This window comes from Cricetulus griseus, chromosome 3 (assembly GCF_003668045.3).
Source record: "Cricetulus griseus strain 17A/GY chromosome 3, alternate assembly CriGri-PICRH-1.0, whole genome shotgun sequence".
NCBI lineage: Eukaryota > Metazoa > Chordata > Mammalia > Rodentia > Cricetidae > Cricetulus > Cricetulus griseus.
Window position 1 is genome coordinate 217,134,982 of NC_048596.1, and position 16,710 is coordinate 217,151,691.

The 16,710-nt window shown below is 35.8% G+C and overlaps 1 protein-coding gene across 1 annotated transcript in view; it reads right to left on the reverse strand.

The window, feature by feature from the left end:
- Positions 1-16,710, reverse strand: part of Malrd1 (MAM and LDL receptor class A domain containing 1) — a 608,177-nt gene that overhangs the window by 324,281 nt on the left and 267,186 nt on the right. The window contains exon 24 of the mRNA XM_035442808.1: positions 1,507-1,754. Within this exon, the coding sequence (XP_035298699.1) occupies positions 1,507-1,754 (248 nt within the window). The remainder of the gene's footprint in view (positions 1-1,506; positions 1,755-16,710) is intronic.

Below are 16,710 nucleotides of genomic sequence, written 5' to 3' on the forward strand. Positions count from 1 at the left end.
GTATCTCTTAATATTCTCAAACAGGTGATTTAAATAGGAACAACTACAGTTTGGTGACCAAAGGCACATAAAGATTGATGAGATTTTTAGTTACTATGCAAAACAATTATTTTGAGCATTTTGAGCATAGGAAATACTGAAATAGAAAAGCTTGGAAGTCAAACTATAATTTTACATATTTCATACTTTTCTATTTAATTAGATGTGTATACTACAACTAACTTGCAATTTTGAGATTTTTCTAGCGATAGATAGAGCTAAATTTATGGACATAGTCTTAACATATATGAAATCTTGTGTGATTGGCTTTTAATTTTGAGGAAATGTCAGTTCTTTGCAAGACAGGAAAACCATGTAAAAGGATGCTTTATTAAGATTCAATTTGGTACCAAATCAAAGTGTAATCCTGTTGTGTGATTTCTCACTTCTGCTCTAAACTTCTGGCCAAGTCCTCTCTCTAAAACTCCCATCCAATTCCTCGTGTGTAAACCTCACTGCCCAGCTGAGTGCAGAGATTGCTCTGGGAGAGTCCAACTGTGAAATCAGCTTAGGATAAGACAGAAAATTCCCTTTGATGAGCTAAAGGTTTGCCATGGGTTGAGACTGATGGAGATGATGACTGCTGCTGAAGGTAGATCCATAGACAAATCCTAGGTTACAGCTACCTCTGCTGTGTACACGGTACAACAAAGAGCATGGTTTTGAAGATCATAATGGTTTAGATTGTATAACTTTCATCTAACCTGACAAAAACTTCTTTGAATGTAACATACTTCCTTTCAGTGTTCAAATATTGGTGGGCATCCAACACAGTGTATGTATGCTGTCACATAATTTTAATGTTACATATCTCATATTACAAGTAAGTAGGATATCTACTTAACATTCTCTAATAAGCAAGGTAACAGGGGAATCACTTTTAAGAACTACCTTAAATTACATTTTATAGTTACTGCCTTAAATTACATTTAGTTATGTTGATTTCTGTAGCTGAGAAACCTTAGACATTTATTCAAATTTTTATAAGCTAAGGATGAAGTCATGTTTTTTTTCTTGCCTATAAATTTTCTTTCTTGTTTTAAAGACCAAATATACTCTTCCCCTCTCTGGAAAGACTTCTCCGTCTCTTTTAAATGCCTCAGAGTTTTGGATATATTATTTATATATTGTCTATTATTTATTTATTTTTCTTAGTGGTGGTCATGAAATTGTCATAGTTTCCATAATCACTAAATTCCCGGGAGGGGGAACAGCATTTTACTTATTTTGTATTATATATAACTGTGAAAATTTAACCATGGCATTTCCCCAGTCATCTGTATAGTACACTCATAGGAGAATTCCTTTAATAGTTCTAATAGCCGTTCCCATTTGTTCTTTTCCCCCTCAAATATGCTGAGTAAGTTTGAAAACACATCTTCTCTCAGCCCAGGAATTCTGTTTTCTGTACGTGATCTTTTTCAATAGTTGTTTTTAAGATCCCTGAGTTTCTCCGAAGCCCCATACCTTGCAGTCTTTGCTTCTCCTGCTTATAACTGGGCTTGAAATTCTGGCTGCTTTCATGGGCTGCTGTGGGAAAAAGCTTTTGAGAAGAATGTAATGACCAGAAGAATTCCCAAGGGTATGGTCCACAGCTGGCTCTGTACTCGTAGCTGGGATGTCGCTAGCTTTCAGATTCCAGTCAATGTCCTCATCCTGATCCTGCTCCCAGGCACAAAGGTCAAATTCGAAGTCACAGCGCCCACTAGAGGTACCTGGAAAAATTGCCAATTCAGGTTGGGAGGAAAGAAAAACTACCTTTCAAGCAACTCTTTTTTTTTTCTTTTATTTCCCCTAAATCTTTTTTTATTTCTCCCCTTTTACTGAAAATAGATTATTTTCTTAATCAGCTCACTCTACCTCTCCTGGTTCTTCCTTACCTCCCCTCCCCTCTGGATCCACTCCCTTTCTGTCTCTCATTAGATAGAAATAAACAGGCTCCTAAGAGATGACAACCAAATGTGACAAAATAAAATATAATAAGATAAAGCAAAACCTTTCATATAGAAGTTGGAGATGCAACCCAACATGAGGAAATGTCCCAAGAGTCTGAGACCCACTTGTTCTCAGAGTCAGGGCTCCAATAAAAATACTAAGCTGAAAGCTATAACATGCAAAGGACCTGGTGCACACCCATGTAGGCCCGGTGCTTGCTACTTCAGTCTCTATGAGCTCCTATGTGCCTTGCCCAGTTGATTCACAGGGTCTTGTTCTCCTGGTGTCTTCCATCCCCTTTGACCCGTACAATCTTTCCCCCTCCTCTTCTGCAGGGTTCCCTGGGCTCTAAGAAGAGGGAATTCATAGAAACTTCCTTCTAATGCCTTATCATCATACCCAAAGATCAATGCATCATTCATTCTTCTCTGTGGTTTTTCTACTTGCAGTGTATAGGATTTAACACAAAGACTCACAACACAACTAGCCATGGTGCAGAGAATAACAGATTTCAGAGTGCTCAGACTAAACGGAAAAATTTACTCCACCACTGCCCCCTTAACAGGCTCAAGGACCACTGTGGAAGATACTGCTAAAGGAGTGTAAGATCCTGAGGTAGTAGATGGTTACCAGGAAACAATATCTTTGGTACAAGGCAGGGAGCTGTACATATGAATTTGCAGCAGTTGTAACAGCATGCACAAAAACATATGCAAGGCAAAGTAAAACAAAATCCCAGCAAGCGGTAGGGTAGGATGGAGTGGGTGTGGAATACAATTCCACGGCTAGCCATGGAACACTTGGCAATTGTCAGTTTCTGGGAGAGAAAGAGACAGTTTTCTCTTGAGAGCTTAGGCCTTGGTAAGTGGAACACTCTCTAGTGGAAGGTCACACATCCAAGAACATCTGAGCATCACAGATTTGTCTTGAAGGATGTAAGAATAGCAGCAGCAAAGAAAACTTGGCATCAGAGGGAAAAGGAAGGATTGAGGAGGAATTGGAGGAGCTTGAATATGATCAAAACACATTGCATGAAACTCTCAAGTAAGTAATACAAATAATTACATAATCCATTAAGAAAAAGTTTTAATGTTGTACACCTTTTCTCCCTGAAATGTATTCAGTCAGTGAAACTATTTCTTTTCTTTCATCTTTTTTTCTTCTGTCTTAGTAAAAACAGTTTAGGAATGCTATTATTATGTAATAGAGTTTCACTTGAGAAATGAGTCTGAAACAAAATTATAATTTATCATTTTAATTGTTTAGAAAAATCACTTAATCTAGGCATGGAAAATTTGTGGTATTTTACATAAAAGTAAAATATGTATAATAACTTGAATTAGTTATTGCAGTAAGTTGCAGAAATTAAAGGTTAAGTTGTACTGAATGCCAAACTATCTCCCAGATATTCTTTTGAATATTTCATTACTTTTATTGTTTAAGATACTTTTTCTTTCATTCCCATTTTTATGGAAGTTACATAGACATCTCTTAATAGTTACATAATAGGCCATAAAGTTAACAATGGTGGTGAAGATGCTCCATAATTAATCCATATGCTACAATTGGCCATGACTTACAAATTATTTGCTTAGGACACATAAAAAAATCTTTAAAATTTTTTGATAAGTATGTTGTTTATTGTTTTCCCCTTTACTTCCCTCCTTCTAAACTCTTCCACAAGCCCCCTTGCTCTTTTTCATTAATTATTGTCAATTACATATGCATATATGTATACATATGAACACTTTAAAGACATTTTAGTTTGTGTAGAACTAGAGTATTATTAATTTGCTCAAGTGTAGCAATATATATCATTTAGAAGTATTTTCAAACAATAATTTCTCATTAATACATACTTAAATATTAATGAATAATGAAAACTTCTGAAAGAATAAATATATGTGAGGCAGTATCAAGAAGCTGAGAGTGCTTGAGAAAAACTATTGCAGCATGTCTACCTGTATTCAAACAAACATCCTGTGAAGAAAGCTTATTTGGACAACTGTTTGAGTTATCCTGAGGCTATTATATCTACATGAGAATGTGAATGATTTTGTCATCAAAACACCAGGACCCATCCTCTCCAGCACACTGGCCAAAGAAAAACGAACAAAAAACATGAAGAAGGTGCAGCAATTTCCAGATAAAGAATTTACTGCACACCACTCTTAAAAAGAATTATTTCTATATAGCAGCAAAGGAATATATTTTATTTATAGATAAATTCTCATCACTAGTCAAATAAAGTTTAAATTAGTAAACTGTGTTTCTATAGGTTATGATGGGAAGATTGTGAAATAAACAGGTTTATGTTTATTATCATATCATTTGTAATGATATAAATTTTGTTGTTACATTTTATCATTTTGGAGACAGACTAATGATTTTTAGATCTTTCCTTTCACCACATTAAACAGACAATCCTATGGTAGCTGTTCAATGTCTGAAGACACTTTGGGTTGTCTTATTCTGTGGTTGCTTTGACAAAGCACAAACCCAGTACCATTTTCTTGTTCCCAGTTGGAAGTAGAATCCTCCCTAATATTGTTCTATAATCTGATTTCTTAAACTGTCTTATGTTTTATTAACCTGTTTTCATAAAAAAGGAATTGTGATTCACAAAAGTATTTGCATTCAAACACACACATATACCCTGGGTAAAATATTGCTAGGTACATGCTCTACTACTGTGCTAAATTCCCAACCCCACTTTTTTATTATAACAAAAGACTGGCCAAATTTGGACTCAGTTTGGAGTCATGTTTTCATCTTTTCACTTGCGAATATCTTTAAAATCTTTTTGCCTGACTGTGATCTGGTTGATTGTCCAGAGATTGTCTCTGAATCATCAAATGATCACTCTGAATAACTGTGAGGTGTGTCTGGTTGACCTTGAGAGCTTTCTGCGACCCATGAGATTTCTGTCTTATCATCAAGTAAAACTTTCCCCTTAAATAATATAATATTGTTACCTTAGAGAAGGAATTGCCTGGGGGAGCATATATTTTAGATCTCTCTGAATTGTTATCTATTACCTAGAAATAACTTCTGAATACTGGCTCTATTTCCTTCTGTATTACATCTCTGTGGATTCAACTCTATCCCACTATGTTTAGGGCTTATAAATGTCATGCACTCCTTAATTAAAAACTGCTTTTTATAGTGTGAGTCCAGATGCGAATCAAAAATTTGATGGTATGGGTTCTAATGGCTAGGCTTACAAGTTGAATTCTCTTTTTTTTTTCTTCTTCTTTTCTCATACAGTATATCCCAACAGCAGCCTCCCCTTCCTCCACTCCTCCCAGTTCCATTTTTTACACCTTTTCTTTTCTACTCTTATCTTCACTGTAGGTATTTCAATGTAACACTGTAAATTTTTTTTGAGGCATTATAATGTTATCAAGAGATACCTCTAGAGAGACCAGCCTTCCTCCACTGTGAGGGCCTGCCAACACCTGTCCACAGAGTGTTAGGCTGCAAAGCAAAAGCTATTTCCTTAGACTCTTTAACTACCCTTTAGGGATGCATCTGATTTTGTGAAATTAAATACACTTTTATTCAATTTGAATTTGAAAAGCATTTTAAAGCACATATGTAACTACCACAGCATCTTAAAACATTTAAATTTCTAGTTTTATTGAACATTCACCAAGTAATAAACCCCATTTAATATTAATATATAAATTTATAATATAAATAATAGCCTAATTTGTGGTGAATGTTGTATTCAATTTCCAAATATTTATGCCTTTATTTTTTTTACCTAAAAACCAAAATCTCACGGAAGTATTTTGAAAAATGAATCATCAATTGAGTTTTTATTTGTTTGTTTTGTGTTTGTTCCATATACAAATATCTTTTAAAACAGTAAGTTATGTTGTGTAAGAGAAAGGTACTAGTTCATATCTTCATTGTATCTTTTACTTTAAGCTTGCAATTATTTTGACTCAGAGGTCTATGTTAAATTGATTAGTTACTTGTTCAGCTAACTTTAAATCTTAGTCGATATTTTAATTATCCATATGCCACTATCTACACTACTACTAGGCATATTTCCATACCATGGTTTATTAATTTCTTTTACCCTGTGTAACTTAGTTTCTAATCCATCACTTTAGACCTATAATTTTATTCATTGTAATTCTTTCATCTTTTGTGATATCTATGATTTAACCTCAATTTTTGCATCTTAATATTTTTTTCTCAAGAAAGATTTGAACTTTTTGGTCATGGAATTACTCTTTTCTAACATAATTCCTGCTTAGTTTCCCTTATGAAGGCAACTGCTATTTTTATAATTCTTCCTTATCTAATTCCATTCCAGTCTGTCTCTTTATACTCATACTGCCTTTTACTCCTATTTTATACATATCCTCTTTTTATGTGTTTAATATGCACAGTGTATATTAACTTGATTTTTCCATGTGAAATTGCAATAACTACATTTTAGATGAATGAAATCATTCCAATATTTCCTACCCTTGTTATTTCAGAAGTCTCTGGAGAATAGTACAGAAAGTACTATTGGTACTATTGGCTACTCTTGGTTCTCTCAATATTGTTTGATGTAGAAAACCTTTACTTGAGGTCCTGCAATGTCCGTATTCCAATTTCTAGTGCATAATGGATAATTATTGTGAGCTTTTATAATGAGGTGGAATTCCTTCTCAACCTGTGAATCTCCAGTTACAATATTTGAACAATCCCAACAGCAACAGTCCAGGGCACAGATCATCATCATATCCCAGTTACTATTGTCTTCCTATATGTACTGCTAACCCCCTTTGCCCATTTTGGTTCTCACTATTACAATTGAAAACAGAGCTCTCTCCTTTCTTTATATAATATTCTTCCTTACTTCAAGAGAGTAATTACCTTGGGGAAAGTATATACAACTTATTTAATTAAAACTATCAAGAGAAAACTTACTCTTGAAATGTTAAATACCTCTTTAAGCTATTAAAAGAAGAAATGAAGTTATTTTACACTGACCATTGGAATTCAGAAACTATGTGCTCATATGTAACAAAATTTTTGTATGCATAGTGAGCTCAATAGTTTTTGTCAACTAGACACAAGCTAGATTAATATCAGAAGAGGATCCTCAAATGACAAAATGCTTCCACTAGACATCCTTAGGCAACTGTGAAGGGCATTTGCTGGATTAAAGACTGATACTGCTAGTCCCAGCCAACAGGGACATATTGGCTCCCATGGGCAGGTGGTCCTGAACTATGGTAAGAAAACAGTCTGAGCAAGCCAAAAAGAGCAGTCAGTAAGCCATGTTCCTCCATGACTTCTGCATCAGTCCATACTGCCCAGGCTTCCTGGAGTTTCTGCCCTGACTTCTGTCTCAATGGAGTGGGACCTGAAAGTTGAAAGCCGAAATAAACCCTTTCCTCCCTAAACTGTGTTTCATGATGGTGTTTGATCATAGCAATACAAACCCTAAGAGATAGTGAGAGTACATTTGACTTAAAAATACATTAAAGGAGTATATTTAGAGAATATGCAAACACAAAAGTAAAATTTTCATGATGAGCAGAGTAGTTTTGGGCTTTTTTACTTTGTTTTGTTTTGTTTTTTTGGGGGGGAGGGGGCATTGAGACTGAGTTTCTCTGTGTAAGAGTCCTGGCTGTCCTGGAACTCACTCTGTAAACCAGGCTGGCCTCAAACTCCACCTGCTTCTGCCTCATGAGCACTGAGATTAAAGGCATGCACCACCACTGCCTGACACAGAGTAGTTTTGATAAGCTCAATAACTTATAGAAAACATAACATAATAATAGAAGTTTGACTATCTAGAAAATTCAAACAGCCTCAAAATTTTAACAATTTGTATGACTTTAATTGCATTGTCTTGTTTGTGTCTAAGAAGAAGTATGAGATGGTATATATAAAAAATATGGTACTATACATATGTTTCCTTATTGGTTGATGAATAAAGCACTGTGGCCAATGAGGCAGAATGATAGTTGGGTCTAGGAGACAAGGGGAATTCTGGGAAATGTAGGCAGAGTCAGTCAAGTTGTAGGATGCCAGAGGAGTAACAGGTCCAGACTCTTTCTCCGGTAAGATAAGACCACATGAAAACACTTAGATTAATAAAAATGGGTTAATAATTAAAACAGAGCTAGTCAATAAGAAACCATACCCAAGGGCCAACAATTTCATAAGTAATATAGTGTCTGTGTGTTCATTTGGGGCCAGGCAGCTGGGATCAGGATCATGGGAAAGAACTGCTCATAACAGAAGTTTATTGTGGTAAACATCAAATCATATTTCTAAGTTTAAAATATGAATGCATGAGTTAGGTGTAAAGCCAGGGTAAGTATAGCAGGAACTAGGGTTAACAACATTAAATATGAAAAATTCCAAATGTAGTTTGTATTAGTTTCTAGAATTAACATTTAGTAATTGCCAATTTCCTTCATTGTTATTAACTCAGATGAGGTTTCTGAATCCTCATGTCATTGCTGTATGTATAACTAGGAACAGTGACTACTTTAACAGAAGAGCATCCTTTGTTTCTGGTGACCATCAGGTCCTTCCGCTGCCTCTGATTCTTCACTTTTGTAAACATTCTCCTTTTAAATACTGCTGGTATTTGGCAATATTCATGCTATTCCTGTTGTCTATTCTCTCTATGCTATTCACCTACTGATTTTATTTTATAATCATCATGTATGGATAGAACACAATTACATATAATATATACTATTATAAAATAGTGTGTGTGTGTGTGTGTGTGTGTGTGTGTGTGTGTGTGTTTTCCTGGCATCATAAAAACTACAGAAATGCCCACCTCAAGCCCCAGATCTTTTGGTCAGCTCTTGAATAGCAACATTTCTAACAATGATGGATATTGGATACTTGTCAAGCTATAAATCGATACATAATATTGTGAACTTTAAAGCTTCTTTGCCCTTCGTTAACTAAGGATAGTGGATGAAATTGCCAGTAATCCACTCACTGAAGCCACATATTCCCTGCAGTTAAGTAATTCTCAGATCTATTAGGTCCTCCTCCCAATGTAAATGAACTTTACTTTCATTGAAAGTACTTAACACAGTGGTCTCCTTAATAGAATATCCAGATGCCTTTCTGTGACCCTCTATTTCTAAAGTTGTCCCCATCATATACTGTCTGGGTACTGTCTCTAAAACTCAAATTTGATGGCACTTCTCTTCTGCTTATATTGTCTAAGTGGCTTTTAAAGCATCCATTTCTTTGCATTGGTTCACATTACCTGTTTGTCTCATTTGATTTATATCTGTCTGTATGGTACTCTAAAATAGAATGTCTCAGCGTAACTACATCAATTCACAATAATCTCCTTCACTTTTGCATCTGTTCAAGTCACTCTGTAATTCCCACCATCTGGAATTAATATCTTCTATTTTTTTATATACCACCTCATACTTCTTCTTAGACACAAACAAGACAATGCAATTGAAGTCATACAAATTGTTAAAATTCTGAGGCTGTTTGAATTTTCTAGATAGTCAAGAATTACCAAGATCATCGTGGTGGCATTATTATTACTAAAATACTTCAGTATTTCTTAGATAGTTAATGAAATTTTTAAAAGTTCAAAACAACCAATGGGAGAAATAAGGAATTATAGAGGATTATGGTGATATGTGTAAGATACAATCAAAGCATTCAAAGATACCTTAAGTGATGTATTCAGAATATGATAAAAGGTACTAAAGACAAGTAAGCTCAACTTTACCAATTTTCTAAAATTTAGGTTTTATTATTAAGAAGTAGAACATTCAAGAAATATTACTATCAAAGGACCATAGTAGAAAAATACCAAAACATTAATTTAGCATTAGAAAATATTATTATAACAAGGGTACATGAAAGACAAGGAAACATTTAATGTAAGACTGTGTGCTTTCTCTAGAAAAGCATTCAAGTGGGACTTAATTGATCTTCCACACTGTCTCCCAAGTCACAGAAGTTATAGAAATGATCTCTTTATTGGGTGGACATTATTTGTCAATATATATATAAAGACAATTTGGAATCCTGAGGCTTGGTGATCCATATTCTTGTCCTAGAGATGTTCTTACATTTTAATAGAATGGAGTAAGTGTTACAATGGAAAATTTTAAAAGTAAGTTTGATTATCATAGAGTAAAAATAAATCCTTCAGAATAATCTTCATGTCACTTTCAGTTTTAAAGGGCTTGAAGTAACTTTTACCTGGAAGCAACCTAGATGCCCCTCAACTGAAGAATGGATACAAAAAAATGTGATACATTTACATTTACATGATGGAGTACTACTCAGTGGGGGTGGGGGGATGTGGTAACCCAGTCACAAAAAGACAAACAGGGTATTTACTCACTCATATATGGATTCTACACATAGAGCAAAGGATTACCAGCCTACAATCCATACCAGTAAAGAAGTTAGGCAACAAGGAGGACTCTAAGAGAGACATACATGGTCCCCCAGAGAAGGGGAAAGGGACAAGAACTCCTGATCAAATTGGGATCATGGGGGGAGAGGGAGCTAGGAGAATGAGAAGGAGAGAAGAGGAGGAGTGAGATGACCTAAAGGAGCAGGAAGGTTGTGTGTGGGGGAAAGCAGAGGAGAGCAAAATAAGAGATACCATCAGAGAGGGAGCCAGTATAGATTTAAAAAGAAATCAGGCACTAGGGAAATGACACCAACTAAGCATCTAAGCAACAGTGGAGAGGCTAACTTAAATTCCTTTCCCTGATATTCAGATTGATGACTAATTTATATGCCATCCTAGAGCCTTCATCCAGGAGCTGGTGGAAGTAAAAGCAGATACGCACAGCTAAACACTGAAATGAACTGGAATCCAGTTGCAGAGGAGGAGTTATGAGCAAAGTGGACAAGACCAGGCTGGTGAAACCCACAGAAACAGCTGACCTGAACAAGTGGTAGCTCTTGGCCCCCAGACTGATCACTGCGAAACCAGCATGGAACTGATCCAGAACCCATGAATTTGGGTGTCAGTGAGGAGGCCTCAGAAATATATGGGGCCTCTTGTAGTAGCTCAGTACTTATCCCTAGCATAGGAATGAACTTTGGGAGCCCATTTCACATAGAGGTATATTCCCTCAGCCTAGACACATAGGGGTGGGCCTAGGCCCTATCCCAAAGTATATGACAGACTCCTAAGACTCCCCCCCATGGAAGACCTCAATCTCCCTGGGGAGCAGAAATTGTATGAGATAGGTAGGGCATTAGTGGGGGTCAGGGGAGGAGGGGAGAGAGAGAACTGGAATTGACATATAAAACAATTTTGTTTCTAATTTAAATAAAAAATGGAGAAAAAAGAAAGTTACTTATAAAAGACACGATTCTATAATTCTTCATAATTTGATAATCTTAATTTTACAAATCTCTAACATATAAAAATTAATAGTCTTTGTACTATGTCTTCATGTTTTCATTATTTAATTAATTGGTTTTATGTATTTAAAAAATTGATAAGAAAAAAAGAAGAAACAGAAGTCCTCAGCAGAACTAAAACAGAGTATTCAAGAAGTATGGCTATCAAAATTACTGTAGGTAGATTCTAAGAACATACATAAATATAGAATAGGCCAGTTACTTGAGAAGCACACAGGTATACATTAAAAAAACACAGATATTTTGATTTTTGTGACTATTAAAAAATGCAACTAATAATAAACCTTTTCTAAAAATGAATTTTCAAGGCTCAATTAGTCTTACTGGATATTTCTAGAAAATATTCAGTTCAGACAGATTGTAAGGAAAGACAAATGCCCCTGTGTTCAGATGACATAATTATCTACACAGAAACTCTAGAATGCATACATTCTAGAAACTCAGAAATTACATGCATTGAAAGAAAATAACACATAAGACCAACATATAAAATTAATTTCATATTATGATACCTGGCAATGAACATGAAATATTGTATACCACTTATAATCTTTCAAAAGTGAAAGTAGTAGGTATAAATCTATTAAATACTGATAAGATTTGTATGCTGAAACTAGTAATCACTGATGACAGGAGTCAAAGATTAAAGTAATGGAGAGAACTATGCTAATGAATCAGAAGATAAAACACATGGGAGAAATAACTCTTCCAGATCCTTTCCCTTATTTAATATAATTCTGAACAAATTAATATTTTTATATAAATTGTAACACTCTAAACTATAAATTTAAAGATGGGGTAGTGTAATAATAAAATATGTATTAAAGTAAAGGATACCATTACATAGTTTTAAAGCATAGCAAATTAGGAAGTGTCACTATACAGTTTTCAATTCTCCTATAGATTCAATTACGAAGATTGTATTAGGCTAGTACAAAGATAGATACCTTGTGATAGTCAGATTTACATGACTGTCACCAATCTAATATAGAGCAGCTCTTAAAACTGGGTGGTTTATTCTGTCACCCAGATCTGAAGGTAGGAGTCCATTCTCAGTTGGCTGGGCTGCATTTAGCCCACCTTTAGTGATGAAGCCCATCATGATGGGAGTACATGGCAGAGAAAGCCATGTAATTAATGATAATCAGGAAGCAGCCAGGGGAGAAAGAGGAAAAGGGAGAGAACATTTTGCAGTGTTCTAGGGAATATCACCCAGTGACTCAATTCCTTCTAGGTTTATGCTTTCCATATACCATTGCATTCCCATAGTACCTTGTTGTGTACAAAATACTTAATTTAAGAACATGTAGAAATAAACAGACCAGGTGCATTACTCAATGTAGCTCTAGCCATTACAATCAATTATTTTTGACATGGATGTAAATGGCAAAGTAATAATGAGAAAAGCAATTAAATGGAGGGCAGTTTTGATACTGCAAGAGTAATGGGTATTTAGAGGAAAATGAGGGATATTAACTTCAACTTTATACATTTTACAAAAATAAACAAAATGGGTCATCAACTTAAATATAAAATATATATGATGAAACTTTTAAAAGAACAGAAGACAATTTTAGAGGCTAGGACTTCTTCCAAAATTTTCCTAGGTAAAACCATGATCCTGAAAAGGAAACATTAATACATTGGACTTCATAAACATAAAATTATTTGATGCCCAAATCTCTGTGCGAGGAATTAAAACATGACCAGGGTCTTGAGGGTAAAGACTTTTCACAAATATATCAATAATGAATAAATCAGTCTTTAAAAAGTTGTCTTGTAGAAATATTACTTAGAAAAGACAAAAAGATTGTTTCCAGGTTCTGGCTATTACAAATAATGCTGAGATGAACATCATTGAACAGATGTCCTTGTTGTAGGATTGTGCTTCTTTTTGGTATATGCACAAGAGTGGAATTGCTGGATCTTGTGGCAGACTGATTCCCATTTTTTCTGAGGAATTGCCATACTGATTTCCAAAGTGGCTGTATAAGTTGGCACTCAAACCAGTGGTGGAGAAGTGTTCCCATTCCTCCATATCCTCTCCAGCATAAGCTGTCAGTGGTGTTTTTGATTTTAGGCATTCTGACAGTTATAAGATGGTATCTCAGAGTTGTGTTGATTTGCATTTCCCTGATGGCTACGGATGTTGAACACTTTCTTATGTGTCTTTCAGCCATTTTAGATTCCTCTATTGAGAATTGTTTATTTCGTTCTGTACCCCACATTTTAATTGGATTATTTGGTGTTTTGGAGACTAGCTTCTTGAGTTCTTTGTATATTTTGGAGATCATCCCTCTATCACATGTGGGGTTGGTGAATATCTTTTCCCAATGCATGGGCTGCCCCTTTGTCTTGTTGACTGTGTCTTTTGCCTTACAGAAGCTTCTCAGTTTCAGGAGGTCCCATTTATTAATTGTTGATCTCAGTGTCTGTGATACTGGTGTTATCTTCAGGAAGCAGTCTTCTGTACTAATTTGTTCAAGGGTATTTCCTACTTTCTCTTGTAATAAGTTCAGTGTGGTTAGGTTTATGTTGGGGGTCTTTGATTCACTTGGACTTAAGTTTTGTGCATGGCTATAGACATGGATCTATCTGCAGTCTTCTACATGCCAGCATCCAGTTATGCCAGCACCATTTGTTGAAGATGCTTTTTTATTCCATTGTGTAGCTTTGGCTTCTTTGTCAAAAATCAGGTGTTCAAAGGTGTGCAGTTTAATATCAGGGTTTTCAACTCAATTCCATTGGTCTACCTGTCTATGTTTGTGCCAATACCAAGCTGTTTTAAGGACTATAGGTCTATAATAGAGTTTGAAATCAGGGATGGTGAGGCTTCTGGGTGTTCTTTTATTGTGCAGGATTGTTTTGGATATTCTGGGTCTTTTGTTTTTCTATATAATGTTGAGAAATGTTTGTTCAAATTTTGTGAAGAATTGTGCTGGGATTTAATGGGGATTGAATCTTTAGATTGTTTTGGCAAGATTGTCATTTTTACTATGTTAATCCTACCTATCCAAGAACATGGGAGATCCTTCCAGTTGGAGAGAGAAAATGTGGTACATTTACATAATGGAGTACTTACTACTCAGTGGGGAAAAAAAAGCAATGGAATCTTGAAATTCATAGGCAAATGGATGGAACTAGAAGAAACCATTCTGAGAGAGGTAATCCAGTCACAAAAAGACAGGCATGGTATGTACTCACTCATATGTGGATTTTAGACATAGAGTAAAGGATTGCCAGCCAGGAAAGGATTCTCCATGCTGCTGGAGAGTCTGGTAAACAAACAGGACCCTAAGAGAGACATAAATGGTCCCCTGGAGAAGGGGAAAGGGACAAGATCTTTTGAGTAAATTGGGAGCATGAGGGGAGGGGAGATGGAGCTAGGAGAATGAGAAGAGGAGAAGAGGAGGGGTGAGCAAGACATGATGGGGCAGGAGGTTGATTTGGGGGAAGAACAGAAGAGCGCAAGATAAGAGATACTATAATAGAGGGAGACATTATAGGTTTAAAGAGAAATCATACACTAGGGAAATGTCTGAAGAGCTACAAAGATGACACCAGTTAACAATCTAAGCAACAGAGGAGAGGCTACCTTAAATGCCCTCCCCTGATAATGAGATTGATGACTAATTTATATGCCATCCTATAGCCTTCATCCAGCAGCTGGTGGAAGTAGAAGCAGACACCCACAGCTAAACACTGAACTGAACTGGAATCCAGTTGCAGAGAAGGAGGAGTGATAAGAAAAGGGGTTCATACCAGGCTGGTGAAACCCACAGAAACAGCTGACCTGAACAAGGGAGAGCTCTTGGTCCCCAGACTGATAGCTGGGAAACCAGCATGGGACTGATCCAGACCCCCTAAATGTGGGTGTCAGTGAGAAGACCTTGGAAATCTATGGGGTCTCTTGATCAGTACTTATCTCTAGCATAGGAATGGACTTTGGGAGCCCATTCCACATGGAGCAATACTCCCTGAGCCTAGACACAAGGATGTTGGACTAGGCCCTATCCCAAAGAATATGATACACTTTAAAGATCCCCTATGGAAGGCCTCACTCTCCCTTGGGAGCAGAAAGGGTATGGGATAGGTAGGGTGTTAGTTGGCGGGGGGAGGGGGGGGCAAGGAAGGAGGGAAAGGAGAGGGACCTGGGGGAAAAAGAAAAGAAAAGAGAAAAATAATGAAGAAGCATTTTAAAATATATTTATAAAAACTATGTCAGTGTATCTCAATGTTATTATCTTGGAATGAAAAGAGACAGCCTGAGGAGGCCATCTACATTTTTTTCTAAAAGTGATAAAATATAAAACTAGAAAACAAAATATAACTCATAGTTTTCCAAAGCTAAGAATGGTGGGAATAAGCATAACTGTATAGGATAGACCAGCAGACATATTTGAAAAGATAGAAACTACCAGCGGTGGTAATGATTAAAAATTAACACATATAATAAGATACAAGAAAGCTAAACACACGTGTTAAGCCATAATCACTGTGTTAGTTGACACTGTACTACAGTTGTGTTCTGTTACCAATGCGAGAACTACATGAAGGACATAATGACTTCTGTGCTATCAAGAATAGATCCCAGTAAATTCACATTATCTCAAAATTAAAAACAAATTGATATAATTTTATAATTATTGCAGAGTGATCTTGGTAAGAATTTGTGATATAATCATTACATTTGTAGTTTTTTATTTCCTTATCATTTTCATCAAACAATAATAATAACATGAAAAACTTAATAATTTTGCTAACAGTGCTTTAAAAGTAGGTTCTGGGATTAGGGAAATAGTTTAGTGTTTTGGAGCATAGTCTCCTCTGGCAGAGGACCTGAATTCTGTTCCCTATATCCACAAAGTGATTTGCAAACATTTACAATTGAACTTCCAGGGGATCCAATGCTGCCTCCTGACCTTCGTGGGCAACACAAACAGGTGATACACTTATAGATATGCAAAGCACTCATAACAGATAAAATAAGTCTTTAAAAATATCTCTACATGCCGGTTGTAGGTGGTGCATGCCTTTAATTCCAGCACACGGGAAGCAGAGGCAGGTGGATCTCTGTGAGTTTGAGGCCAGCCTGGTCTACAAGAGCTAGTTCCAGGTCAACCTCCAAAGCCACAGAGAAAGCCTGTCTTGAAAGCCACCCCCCCAAAAAGATGAAACAAAATATATCTCTACACAAGGTTTATTTGTTTGCATATGAAAATATTTTAGGACATAGTATTTTGAAAAACTTCCCCTGATAATGTCAATCTTTTGAAAACTTAAAATGAATTTTACAAATACAAAGCGTTTGAATGATGAATAAAAACACCTCAT